This window comes from Sinocyclocheilus grahami, unplaced genomic scaffold (genome assembly GCF_001515645.1).
Source record: "Sinocyclocheilus grahami isolate Dianchi unplaced genomic scaffold, SAMN03320097.WGS_v1.1 scaffold473.1, whole genome shotgun sequence".
Classification (NCBI taxonomy): Eukaryota; Metazoa; Chordata; class Actinopteri; order Cypriniformes; family Cyprinidae; genus Sinocyclocheilus; species Sinocyclocheilus grahami.
Window position 1 is genome coordinate 1,906,817 of NW_015505652.1, and position 13,685 is coordinate 1,920,501.

Consider the following 13,685-nt stretch of genomic DNA (forward strand, 5'->3'; position numbering starts at 1 on the left):
ACATTGTATTGCTTTGAGCATTTTCATGATGTTTTTCTATTGCCGTTTTGTTAGTCTGAAAGGTGTAACAGTGAAATGTCATGTATTGTCTTTTTTTCCCCTACGCATTTACCCAGAATTTAGTCACAACTTTTGAGTTTCACAAAGTTTGACTAAGGTCGTATGCCATAGCGCTTCCTAATCAATCTACACTGCCAGATTAAAAAGCTACAGTGGTGTTGAGTGAAAGATGTGAATGATGCTGGCCACATTGATGGCCACAGTATGTTGTCTAATGGAGATAAAAAGTGCAGCTATAACCTTTTGATTGAATACCAAAGTGCTATTGCAAAGAGTTAAAGGGAGCTTGACTGAATATTGCCCGGAGAATAGATCGGGCTTGTTTCCTTTTGTACGTTTCTTGTCATCCTTCCAAAAAGTGTTAAGGTCTTGTTACAATACTGGAATCATCCCCTTGATAATATCTGAAAAGATTTGAAAGCGTAACATCATACTGAAAAAAAAAAATTATGTATGATTAAAAGACAAGATAAAATAAGCAAATTTCAAAAGCTTGTCATTTGTGCATGACAAATAACAAGAACAATGTAAAATTATTTTATTGGCCTTTTGTGTGCATTTCATGTACAAGTGGAGAGGATTAAAGGAAAAAAACTCACTTTCCAAAAATGCTTGCAGAATGTGTTTGAAATGAAAAATATTCACAAATCCAAGATGTCTACACACAAAATCGTACATTTATATGAAGAATACTGTAAAGTACACTGAAACCCTATCTGCTAGTTCTTTCTTTACATGTGGGGTGTCAGTTTTCAAAACTCATAATGTGAGGGAGAGTGTCAAGCGCTAAAGATGACCTCAGTCGTATATGTTCATGCATAAACAAATGCAGAACGCTGGAACGCATGCTAAACCGAAATGGCATTATCACCAGGTTTAACCAAACAATTAAAGGCGCCATTTTTGCACCAAACTGATTTATAAATAAAATGACTGAATTGTTTTCAAATTCAAACAGATTTTCTGAACACTCCCAATGGTTTATTGTTAGGACAAACTGGGTAATCCCGCTCCCAAACTCACACTACTGGCAGAAAGCCACCCCAACGTTTTCTGATTGGCTAACATGCACGGGCTGAGGTTTTGATTACAAAGCCTAAAGTTGTCTATTTTTTTTTCGTGGTATTGCACAAAAATTAGGAGCATAATTTCGAGTTTACACTCTAGGGGGCAGCATCGATCCAAAAAAAACCCCGTCAAAACAGCCCATAGAGATTTTCGTTCTTTCAATATTGTGCTACATATAATCACCTACTGATTTTGATAACTCGTTTGATTGCTCTAGTAAATTTTAAGACAGTTCTATACATCAAGGACGTGTGCAAAACAACCAATCTTAGCACAATACAGTGTGCAAGGTTAAAATATAAAGTGCTGTTCTCTCAAATAGAACAAACCCCATACTTTACTACAAGCCATTGCTCTCATTTGTAACTGATTCACGTGCTCAATTCAAGTTTCACTGCTTTGCCTTTTATTTATTTTTTCACAATGCTTCAAGGTTAATTCTAGGAGTTTTGATTCTGTAATGAACAATCAGTTCTCATCAGCAACATTTGTCCTAAAGACTTGATCGAGATGTTTTTGATGTCAGGAACGGCACTGTCAACGGAAATGTCAATGATAAAAACCAACGCTATACAAAATATTCCTCTTCTTTGATTAAACACAGATTTAGCTAGTTCTGGGCTCTGGTGCATGATAGATGTTCACAGTTACTGATGGCTGATGAGCAGTTGAGCTGAGGTAAGTGAAAAGACCAGGGCCTGTGCTCTAAGGCCAGCTAAGCTTCATTCTGTCTTCGGATTCTGGTGGAGAGGTTGCTGATGTGACCTGAACGCCCCGAGCGACCCGTCAAGCTCAGGTACTGCCTCAGTAGCTGACTCACACGCTTCTGGTTGTTCCACTTGCGGGCAGATTTCCTTATCCCTATGAAGCCACCGTAGCGTTTCTGCAAAGGCCTTCCAGAGCTCACCAACTTCCGGAAACCGTGACGACCTTTCATAAAGCCTCCAAATCGCTTGGATATGCTTACGGCTGCTTCACCGCTCTTCTCTTCTCCTACACCATCCTGGTCCTCTTCTGTCCTCGGGTCAAGGTTCGGGTCGTATGAAATTTCCAGTTTCTCCTCCTCCCCTGAAGGCTGCTGGTTGCGGAGCGCTTGCGCAGCATGTCGAAACCGCTCCAAAGCCTCAGTATACTCAACACCATTGTCATTTTCTATGCTCACTGTGGCCAGAGGCTCCGCTTCATCATCAGAGAGCTTTGATGTTTTCTCCTCCTGTAATGGTAGTGGAAGCTGGTTCAGACCTGCTGCCTGGTAACACAAATCCCAGATCAATGCAGGAGATGCCTGTGCTTCACATTCCAGGATACATATCTGCAAAACAGCAGAGATTTTTTTACATGACAAAATACTTTTAGAGTAGAAACTTTCCTTATGTAATATTGACAAATATTGGTTAAATTGTACTGAACATGCTCTTCTCTATTTAAAAAAATACAGTAAGAACTATTATAGAAATACTTGATATTTTCTATTTTTATATATTTTAAAATGTAATTTATTCCTGTGGTGGCAAAGCTGATTTTTTTTAGCAGTCTTCAGCGTCACATGATCCTTCAGAAGTTATAATATGCTGATTGGTGTTCAAGAAACATTTCTTATTATTATCAATGCTGAAAACAGTAGTGCTGAATTCTTTAATAAAGTTCAAATGACAGAAAAGCATTTATTTGTAAAAAAAAAAAAAAATTAATAAAATATCATTTTTTTTCTCATTTTGTCTCTCATAGTTGAGGTATACCTATGATGAAAATTACAGGCCTCTCTCATCTTTTTAAGTGGGAGAACTTGCACAATTGGTGGCTGACTAAATACTTTTTTCCCCCACTGTATATATATATATATATTTTGTAAAATTATATAAAATGTCTTTATTCATGTTTTGTATGTTTTATTTATATTTTTTATTTGCTTCCTGTATCATTTTAGTTCATTATAAAAATAATACATTTTCCTTTGTTAGAAATGTATCATGTTTTTATTAATGATTGAATTTGCCCTTTCTAATAAAAAAAGCTGAGTATAAAAAATTCCTAGTGGCACAATACTGCACGCAAACGGTCTAACCACTGCAATGGGGTGTGAAATAATATATGGCATTGGTGCAAGAAATGATATGATAATTGAGTGACTAGAATGGGATAAAAATCATAATTTTGTATGTGATCAGCTGTAGACAAATGCAGGTTCTTTCCACAAAATGTTCATGTGATGCCCTTTTTAAGGACGGGTAGTCTTTTTTTAATCTCCCATTTATAGGGAGAAAATCATCAATTGTATAGGGGCTTATAACAGTGGAGTGAAACTAGACGTTGAATGCGTGGAAAGTAATAGTCCACAGTGAAATGTTATGTTGATGGCAAATGAAAAACATTCAGATAGAAGATAGTTATGAAATACAGATGTGTTTCGGAACACATGCATGCATACTTTTAAAAATAAAGGTTCTTTATTGGCATAGATGGTTCCATTACATAAATGGAACCTTTCCATTGCACAAAAAGTTATTTATAGTGGAAAAAGGTTCTTTAGATTTTTAAAATGTTCTTCACAACAAGAAAGAAAAAAGGCTTACAATAAAATATTCTTCGGGGGAACTAAAAATGGTTCTTCTGTGAAACCCCCTTTTTTGGATGTGAGTGTGAATACATCTTCTAAGTCTTTGTATGAATCTGTTGATAAAATCCTAACGTCTGACATCGCTGTGGTGTCACAGAGCAAAAGCATGCCCACAGGGACCCATCTGGTCATGGCAGGAGCGCCTCCACCAAGTGTCAATCACTCCTACCCACAACATCAGCAGCTGAGGGCACCACAGCAGCCAATTATGGGCAGACATTACACCAATCACCCCAGTCACAGCTGTTTGGTCAGAACAGTCATTAACAACTTGATTACAGCCACTATCGTGACAGCGACCAACTTTTAACAAAGTTCATTTGTATCACAGTTTCTCATCCACTCCTGCTGTAAGATAAGACATCTCTGACTTATTAGAATTTCGTTTCAAAACCACAAACATTAATAGGGAGCTTGTACTTTTATGTTAGTTAGATGTGGTGCTTACCAATGTGTTAAACGCTTGGTGTTCAGGTAGGATGAGTCCACAGGTTAAACAGTCCCCTTGGCAGTCGCTGTGACCCGAGGAGCACAAGCATAAGAGCAGCAGGGTCCAAAATGGGGTCTTCATGACTTCTACACGGAACACACACCGGAACAAACAAATGAAGCAGGAACTTAGTCAGAGTAGCCAATGTGATATCTGATGAAGGAAAGAGAAGAGTAGAGGGGTGAGATGTTTCATTGGTAATTATTCTTCAATTTTCAGTTTATGACATTAACTTTTTCTGTATAGGGAAAATAAATGAATGATTCTCCAGATGCTCTAGTGACTGAGACCGTGTAGTTTCATCAAATAACAGAGCAAATTTTAAGTGGCTCCAAGATATAAAAAAAAATAAATAAATCTTAAAACTCAAATGGAATATGTTAAGCAATTTAGCTACATCAGGGATTCTAATTTGAATCAATTTTGCCCCTTGGCTTCATCTTGCTTAGTTCTTACACTCATTTTACAGCTCCAGTACCAGAGTTTTCAACCAGGGGAAAATACTTCAGGGACTGAACTTTTTCTGTATAGGGAAAATAAATGAATGATTCTCCAGATGCTCTAGTGGCTGAGACCGTGTAGTTTCATCAAATAACAGAGCAAATTTTAAGTGGCTCCAAGATATAAAAAAAAATAAATAAATCTTAAAACTCAAATGGAATATGTTAAGCAATTTAGCTACATCAGGGATTCTAATTTGATTCAATTTTGCCTCTTGGCTTCATCTTGCCTAGTTCTTAAACTCCTTTTACAGCTCAGTACCAGGTTTTTCAACCAAGGAGAATACTTTAAAGAGATAATTACAACATTTCTTACTATGTTTAAAAAAAATTATTTAATACTTTTATTCAGCAAGTATGCATTAAATTAATCAAAAGTGACAATAAAGACATTTTAAAATTTTTAAATAAGGATTTTTTGTACATTCTACTTGTCAAAGAATCCTAAAACTGTTCAACTGTTTTCAGTATTGATAATAATTAGAAATATATATGATATATGATATCATATGATATAATATATTAGCACCAAATCAGCATGATTTCAATGATTTCTGGAGTAATGGCTGCTGAAAATATAGCTTTGCCATCACAAGAATAAATAGCATTTTAAAATATAGCCTATTTAAATAAATAAAAAATATTTTTAAAATTATAATAATACTTAATATTACTGTTTTTAACTGTATTTTTTTTGTGATCAGAGACGTGAAAAATATTGAAAGTGAAAAAAAGTATTTTCATACATTTTCTAATTATTTGAATGAACATTTGCTAATGATCCATGATCTTATTGAGGAATATTCTTAATAAAAACATTAAATAATACCAAGCAAATATATTTTTCCCCACTCTTTCACTTTCTTTTTCTATTAAAAGGTTCTGATATTTATGAACATTCATGGAGCTTTACCATTACATAAAAATGTTCTTTATAGTGGAAAAGTGTTTTTTTATATTTTTAAAATGTTCTACACACTAAGAAAAAAAAAAAGGTTCTCCTTCTGTGAAAACTGCATTTTGGAACCTTTTATAAGAGTGTTCCTGAATCTATAAACGTTGAAAACACTTGGTCTAGTACATTTCACAAGGACGTTCACAGGTTTGTATGTGCGCATTTGCTACCGTTTGACTCACGGAAAGTCCCGATTTCTTCACAGTGTTTGCGATTTCCAAATCAAAATGAAACAGGCTTCAGAAAAAGTTGTTTTTGATTAATAATGCTCGCACTGAGCTGTAGAGGTGTATTATGAAATTTCTATGCATGGCATATAATCCACCATATAAGAATGCACTAAGCAGTATTCAGGATGGCTATTGTATGATAGAAATACTATGACACTGTATATAGTCCAAGTTCAGAAGCAGCTGAGATCATGTGGATGGAATAAAATACAATCAATTAAGTGTCACAACTATGCATAATTACAAGCAATAGAAAAAGTGAACACCAGATATGGCAGCTTTGACCTACTGGTTCTATCTGATGTATGTAATTATGCATGCAACACTTCTGCTCTAATATTTTAGGGTAAAAATCAATTTAACATGGCTCAGGTAATTAATCTGAGGAAAACTAGTCTCCCTAATGCAGTGCAACCACCCCAGAAGATATGACCTGGGCTAAAAATATACATCATTCAATTTGTAACGGACTAAAAATTCATTGGTTTTATCCAATGGCATATTGACTGTATATGTCCAAACATAGTTCCCATCAATTAACTGATGATCAGAAACTTAGATAACGTGCCTTTAACAAGCTAATCGCTGGCTTGGGAGTGCGAATTGCAAATTAAGCTCGAAATGCAATTTACAGTTGAGCGGTACATGCAGGAAAAAAAAAAAATCTCCCAGAGGCAAAAAGAAGTCTCAGTGGATGATGAGACTTCACATCCTCCGCAAAGGAAAGACAGGATTGTGCCAACAAGAATATGAGGAGAACACTAACAAAAAGAGTTATGAATCATACAGCTATACAAATAACTTGCTTTCATGCAGCATTTAAATAAAATGAATTTTCTTTTCGGTCAAATTGAGCTCATATCTCAGCCTTCAAACAGCTGAGTTCAGTTGGCTCCTTCTCAGTTTATAAGTTGCAATTTCAATTGGAACTGAACAGAATTGGCAACACTCCACATGAAGTTGAAATGAAATTTAAATTGTGAATGACAGAAAAAGGAATTTACAGAATTGCTATTCTGAGAAAATCAATACAGGTAATGCATTTTGGGGAATGAAGTGTTTTTCCACTCTTGTCCGCAAAGGTTCATTTACTAAATATGATGAAATATATACCAATTCCTATTGGTGACATTTAAAATTCTATCTGTACTGTATAGACTGTATAGTACAAAATTCTATCTGTACTGAACTACAGAGTAGTATGGGGCTAGCAATGCCAAGGTTGTTTTGATTCACAGAGAATGCATGAACTAATAAAACATATCACTTAAATACAATGTAAGTTGAATAAAAGCATCTGCCAGATGTGTAATGTAAATATCTATAAACTTTAACTTTATCTTTCAAAACCTTCAAAGGCTGTCTAAATTCTATTTCCTTTTATTCAAATTTGAATTGGAATTCAAATCGGTTTGAACTAAACCAGCATAAACCAGCTTGGACCTTGTCTTTCCAGCAGGGATGGTGGAGTCTTATACAATGAGCATATATGAGCATGCAAGCAATAAAAAAAACAAAAAAACTAAGTCCTTAAAAAAAAAAAAACCCACCTCAACCAAAGCATTGAGGAAAATTGAAATACTGTAACATTGTGTTCTAGCTGATAATTACTTTGAATGGGCATATATAATTGTAAGTGGTTCAGCATTAGGAAAAGCCTGCTGAAAAATAAACTCATTTGGGTAAGACCAGTAGCTAATATAGGTCTGAATAAGAGCACCCATTAAGTTACAATAGCTTGCTTTGATCTCCCTAATCATGTCATTTCAGAGGCTGTTAGATAACATGGATTAGATGCAAAAATAAACACAAATCCTGATTTGTAATTAATCTCTAAATGAACATAGTGATTATACAAAACATGTGTCATGCATTTGCGCCACTGAGGACATGAACCAATAAGCATCACAATTATTAATGTGATGCGTCCAATATTCAGTCTTTGATAACTCATTCCTAAATCATAAACAACCCAAATAACCCATCACCTGAGTCCCTGTCCCTTGCATTTGCATACTGTTCCATGCAGTAAGACTGGAATGAAAGATTATTAAAAAACAAACAGAAATGCGCCATGCCGCTACAAAGAAACTCATGAGATTCTGTGCCACATCATATTACAGCAGCGGCTGAATCACGGAATGAGCAGCTGAATGCATTGTGGTGAGCTACCACCTCAGAGTAAAATTGAAGTCAGTTCTACGCAAGATATGCAATTATTCGAGTGGGCTTATTCACCTCCGTGATGCAGAATGATTGGGGGCCTCTCTGGTCAATGTTGTTTCATTCCCTTCATCATTCCAGTGCAAAGTTGTATTGTTATATGAGGCGATGAAGAGCGCTGAGGCATGTCCATGTCCCTGTGGGAGACACCACTATGTTTTATGGGAGGCCCTTGGCAATAATTTCCAATGATGACTATTAATACTAGACACTTAATTGATTTCAGCAGAATAACCCAAAGATATGATTCAATATAAGAAAATATGTGAAATACAAAGCCTGTGGATGAGAGATCCAATGTTGAAAGAAGTTTCAATCAAAGCTGTATTTATTCACATATCGTACATTTATTTGATTAAATTAAGAAAAAAATGATATAGTTCTGAAAAGACTAGGAAATGTAGCACACAAAAACCAAGCTGGAACATATCTCAGGACACTAATTGGATGAGGAATGAGAAATTCTTTGGTTACTGGTAAGACATAGGTGCTGCTATAGTTAGCAGAGATATAAAATAAGAAGAAAATAGTTGGTTGAGTATTTTCTGTAATGCGAGAATGTGGGAGTGACAGCCTGGTCAGACAGTCAAGGGATGTTCTTGGGTTATCATGGAGGTTTCCTTAACTGTGTCTGACATTGGGTAACTTTAGGCAAGCATTAAAGAGCCACCTTGTGTCAGTGGTTTTATCACATTTTAAAAGTTGGAAAGAGTTAGATTATTATGGGGGATTTTAGTGTTTTTAACACAAAATTGCTATAAAAAAAGTTTAATCCTACCTTTAGAGTTGGATAATCCTTGATTCTAACAGGGTAACGTTATATAGCGGAGACCAGGGCTAGTTGTAAAAACAGCTTCAAAGCTTCTACGTTTTGTCACAATAAACCCAGTATGGGGTAAGTTGTCACAGTGGTACCTGCTTAGGCTTTTCGGTTTAATTTAAAAAGCGACAGAGTAAAAGGAAATGAAGCAAATGTCAAGTAATTGTTTAACTAACAAATTGTATAAATGTACAGCATTTAAAACATGTGACAACTTGCCCTAACACGATTTTTAAGTAAACTACTCTTGAGTACACCGTTCAAATCTACCTACCTTCATTATGTAGCTGTGTCTTGTAAAAGTATGCATGTTTTTTGTGCTCACTTGTTTGCCCAACAGCTATGGGAAACATCTTATTATACCGAATCTTAAGCTTGGAAATAAACCAAAATATATGTTTTTTAAACTCATAACTCTATAGTTACGGAGATGTAGTCGCAGTCGCGCTGTAATGATTAACCAAAACAAATTACACGCAAAACATGTCATAAACATAACACTATTAATGAACTTTTCTCTGTATTTTCAAAAACTAATTAATTACTCCCTTTAAAAGACATGTATCAACACCAGCCTTGTTGAAAAGCGATGACAGTATTATTACTGGTCACTTTTGAATCGGTGTTGTGACGTTCTCGTATCTTATTGGTGACCGCGGTCAACTGCAACGGTATTGACCAATAGAAACGCAGAACAGCACCAGACGCGCGAAGATCTAAAAAATACGGAAGTGTTATTACGGAAATGCTGTTTACGTTGTTATGTTGCTGTTCAAGTTGTTATAATTATATACGTGTGTTGAGATAGCACGTTGTTAACACGTTTTTATATTATTATATAAATTATACTTGGATCAAAAAAAACTTTGAGCAACGACACTTGCTGCAGTATCATGGGTAAGTTCATTAAGTTTGTTGACAGACAAAAAGCAACAGGAGTGTAAATGCTGAAGTAACGTTAATTTAATAATTTGATTGCGTCTATCTTTCTGCTATTGTAAAGGAAGATTAATATTTATATAAGACAAGTAATTTAATCCTGGATTGTTAATAAGAACTGTAAGAATTTTACAGCTGAGTTGTCCAGTTAAAGGGCTTTGTTTACATTTTAATATCTGTGTGTATTTGTGTGTGTGTGTGTGTGTGTGTATATATATATATATATATATATGTACGTATGTATATATGTATGTATGTATGTATGTATGTATATATGTATGTATATATAGTGTGTGTGTGTGTGTGTACTGGTTTATATATCCTGGTGGTAGGGCTGGACGATATGGCCAAAATTTATATCACGATATATTTCTTAATTTCGGTCGATACGATATAATTCCGATATGAAATGAAACTACTGTGAAACCTACTCCTATAAAACTATATAATATTTTCGCAAATAAATAAATGTTCACCTTTTATTGGTATTTAGCCTTCATACAAACAAGAAATGTGAAATCACTGTCATATATATAGAGAGATAGATATAGATAGATAGATATATATATTGGGTGTATACACCTATGTAGTTATTGTAACTAATTTTATTTTACTCTTGTAATATCAGAACAATGAAATAAAACACTCAACACTTGAGAACGCCAGCGAATCTCGCATTTGATGCAGTGAACAACAAAGGCTGCTAGGATGGATGATATCTACACTTTACAACAGGAATTGGGACGAGGCAGCTATGGAGTGGTCTTCAAGGGACGTGTAACAGAGACTGGCTGTTGGGGCGAGAGGGGTGACACGGTGGCCATTAAACGTCTACCATGTTGTAGCCCAGAGAGTATAGAGCTCTACCTGCAGGAACTGTGGGCTATGAGAATCACAGCACGAAACCACCCCAATGTCATCGCTCTATACAACTGCCTCTTACAGACTGGACCTAGAACACTGCAACCCCTGAAATCAGGGAGGCTTCCTTTGGATTTAGTGGAGAGTGCTCTCAAAGGGAGAGTGGTGGACAAAGACTCAAAAACCCAAGTGAGGAATCCCTCCAAGTCAAAGAGGAGGCTGATGTCCACAGAGGAGGTTCCCAGGCGCTGCTTTGCCCTTTGGTTGGTGATGGAGTACTGTGAAGGAGGGGATTTGAGCCAGTACATCCTATCCAGGCCGCCAGACGCTGAGTGCAACTATGCAGTGCTTCAACAACTCGGTAGTGCCATTGCGTTCCTGCACAGGCATGGAATAGTGCACCGTGATATAAAGCCAGATAATGTTCTTGTCTGTCTTACTAAAACGGGACCGGTCATGAAGGTACAAAAAGGATGCAATCTAAATAAATATTTTTATATCAAATTATTCTTTTACTGCAATGTTACAAGCATGTACATCTAAGAAACAATAATATTGGTTAAAATGCTAATGTCTTATGGAGTCAAACTAAGTGCAATTTTCATGGGACCGAATTCGATTTGCATTTGTACAAGCTTTCATGTTGCTTTTGAAATTGTCTATACTGTTTTTAGAGCCACATTGTCTTTTTTCTACCCCTTTCCCTTTTTATTTAATTTTTATTAGACCGGAGGCATGGAAAGTGTTCCACTTATAACTTGGCTGTGATAAATAACAAAGCATTACAAAAGTACTTTTGAACTTCTATTTGCATGATAGATAAAGCCTTTGGTATTGCCCTACAACATAAGACACAATTCATGGTTTGAAGTGCCCGGAGAACATTTTATGCGATGGATGATAAGAAAATGTGTTTGGATTATTGCTGGTCTGGATTATTCCACACACCCCCAGATAATTAATCATGTTTTTTCCCAAAAAATCTTTTTTGTATAATCACGAAATGTGCCCGAACATTTGAGCCTATTCTGTTAATCAATACAAATACTAGCAAAACAATCACCTTACAGATAAAGTATGAAATGAATTGTCTTAAAATCCATTCTTCTAAAGTTTCAAATAATGAGTTTTTACGTTTCATTGCATGTAGAGACAATCAATATAGTGTGCTTTGAAGCGACAGATGAATTGTGCTCTAAATGTGTACCAGTCAAATATTAGGCATAGCACAAAGTGGATAGTAAGTTGCCCTGGGCTTATTTAGAATTAGAGTTATCTGTAATTGTTAAAATAAATGCTTTTGTAGTTTCCAAATTTTCCAATGCAAGTATATTTGGGGCTTTACTGCAGTAAAAAAAAAACATAAGTTTTGTCAATAATATTTGACTAAATATGTATTTTTTAAATTTTTTTTGAAGAAAACATGAATAGCCCGAGTCCCTTGTTCAGTGAAACTGTCCTATGCAGTGAAGAAATGATTTGAATATATATGAATGGTTTTGTAGATATAATATGTTCATTTGAAATTTTATATTATTTTAATATTATTAAATATTTAATTAAATACATTTAATAGTTAAGTTAATATACATGTAAAAAAATAAATAATATTTCACTCCCCAGATCTAAAAGGTGGTTCTAGTTATTAAAACCATGTTAACTTCTTCCTTATGTCTTACAGGTGGCAGACTTTGGCCTCAGTAAGATGGTGGACAATGCTACAGATGGTGTCCAGAGTAGACTGGCTCTTTCCTCTACCTGCGGCTCAGACTTCTATATGGCTCCAGAAGTTTGGGCAGGTCGTAGTTATACAGCCCAGGCTGACATCTTCTCTCTGGGTGTGCTTTTCTGGGCTGTGCTGGAGAGAATCACTTTCCTAGAGGATGGCGCCAATCAAGAACAACTGGGTTAGTTGGGAGGGGGGTACTTTGGCTCATTTAGCAGTACCCATTTAATGTTTTTAATGTTTTTGTCTTTGTTATTTAATCAATCTAGATCCATGATGCATGTATTGTTATGATTCAAATGAAATGGAACTTATATGCGGTAAAATATGCGGTCTTATGATGGGTTGGAAGATTAATATAAAACCCACCATCTTCTGATTGTCACGGTCACAGCTATTTCACAAAAATAGGAATAAAATTAGGAACAGGAATAGAACATCTGACAATTTTCAGAGCCTCACTTCACTAGCATTCGCAGACAGGTGGCTATTTCGGTTTCTCCTCTTACTGGTTACCTCATCCAGACCAATTTAGACTGCTGTGAAAGCTTTGTTGTTGAGCATTTGACATAGTAGTCCATTATCTTAATGCATAATAGCTGAGATAAACTAAAGTGGTCTGAGGATGCAGGTTTTGGATGGAGTGCATAAGCTATTCAGGCAGTCCTTAGTAATTGCTCGAAGTGAAACCTTTGAAGTTTCATAGCTGGTGGCGCATGTTCAATATCTAGATTGAGGGGAAATAATTTTGTTTCCCGTAGTGTGTATCTGAAAAATGGCACAAGTATCAATCATTCAGATCGACTGTTTTCCACTGACAGGACTGTCATGGTTTCTGTGGCTTTTGTGGCCAGTCTTGTAGATGGTTTTGTCTTTACAGGATGCTTCAGATGGTTTTCTGGTTGGGGAAAGTGCTCTATCTTCCACAGGAAATTAAAGTCCCCCTTTGTGATGGATATAAATGATATTTGGCTCAATTTGTGTTCAATACTTCACAGGTCTAGAAAATGAAAAACGTCTGTAACAGTAAATCAGCGGACTTTTTTAACAGATCTCTGTGATCAAGACAAAGAGCAGTTAACTTCAGTGTTGAGTTGATGAAGGCCAATAATAATGCCAAAGTTGAATATTAATGCCTTTTGAGAGTGTTCAAGAGCTTCGAAACCTTACAGCCTCACCGGCAATAACACAAAGCG

The 13,685-nt window shown here is 35.7% G+C and overlaps 2 protein-coding genes across 3 annotated transcripts; one reads left to right on the forward strand and one right to left on the reverse strand.

Moving 5' to 3' along the window:
• Positions 1-1,721: 1,721 nt before the first annotated feature.
• On the reverse strand, positions 1,722-9,492 carry pnocb (prepronociceptin b). Of its 2 annotated transcripts, none has more exons than XM_016235735.1 (4): positions 9,238-9,492; positions 8,159-8,280; positions 4,194-4,321; positions 1,722-2,440 (listed from the first exon to the last, which is right to left on the reverse strand). In XM_016235735.1, the coding sequence occupies exons 3-4, from the start codon at positions 4,314-4,316 to the stop codon at positions 1,844-1,846; spliced, it is 720 nt and encodes a 239-aa protein (XP_016091221.1). In that variant the 5' UTR covers positions 4,317-4,321; positions 8,159-8,280; positions 9,238-9,492; the 3' UTR covers positions 1,722-1,843. The 2 variants fall into 2 exon arrangements, with proteins under 2 accessions (XP_016091221.1, XP_016091219.1); XM_016235733.1 differs by having other exon boundaries at positions 4,194-4,388.
• Positions 9,493-9,678: 186 nt separating this feature from the next.
• LOC107553449 (serine/threonine-protein kinase pdik1l-B-like) lies at positions 9,679-12,675 on the forward strand. Its single transcript, XM_016235638.1, has 3 exons — positions 9,679-9,860; positions 10,531-11,225; positions 12,445-12,675. The coding sequence occupies exons 2-3, from the start codon at positions 10,611-10,613 to the stop codon at positions 12,673-12,675; spliced, it is 846 nt and encodes a 281-aa protein (XP_016091124.1). The 5' UTR covers positions 9,679-9,860; positions 10,531-10,610.
• Positions 12,676-13,685: the final 1,010 nt, after the last annotated feature.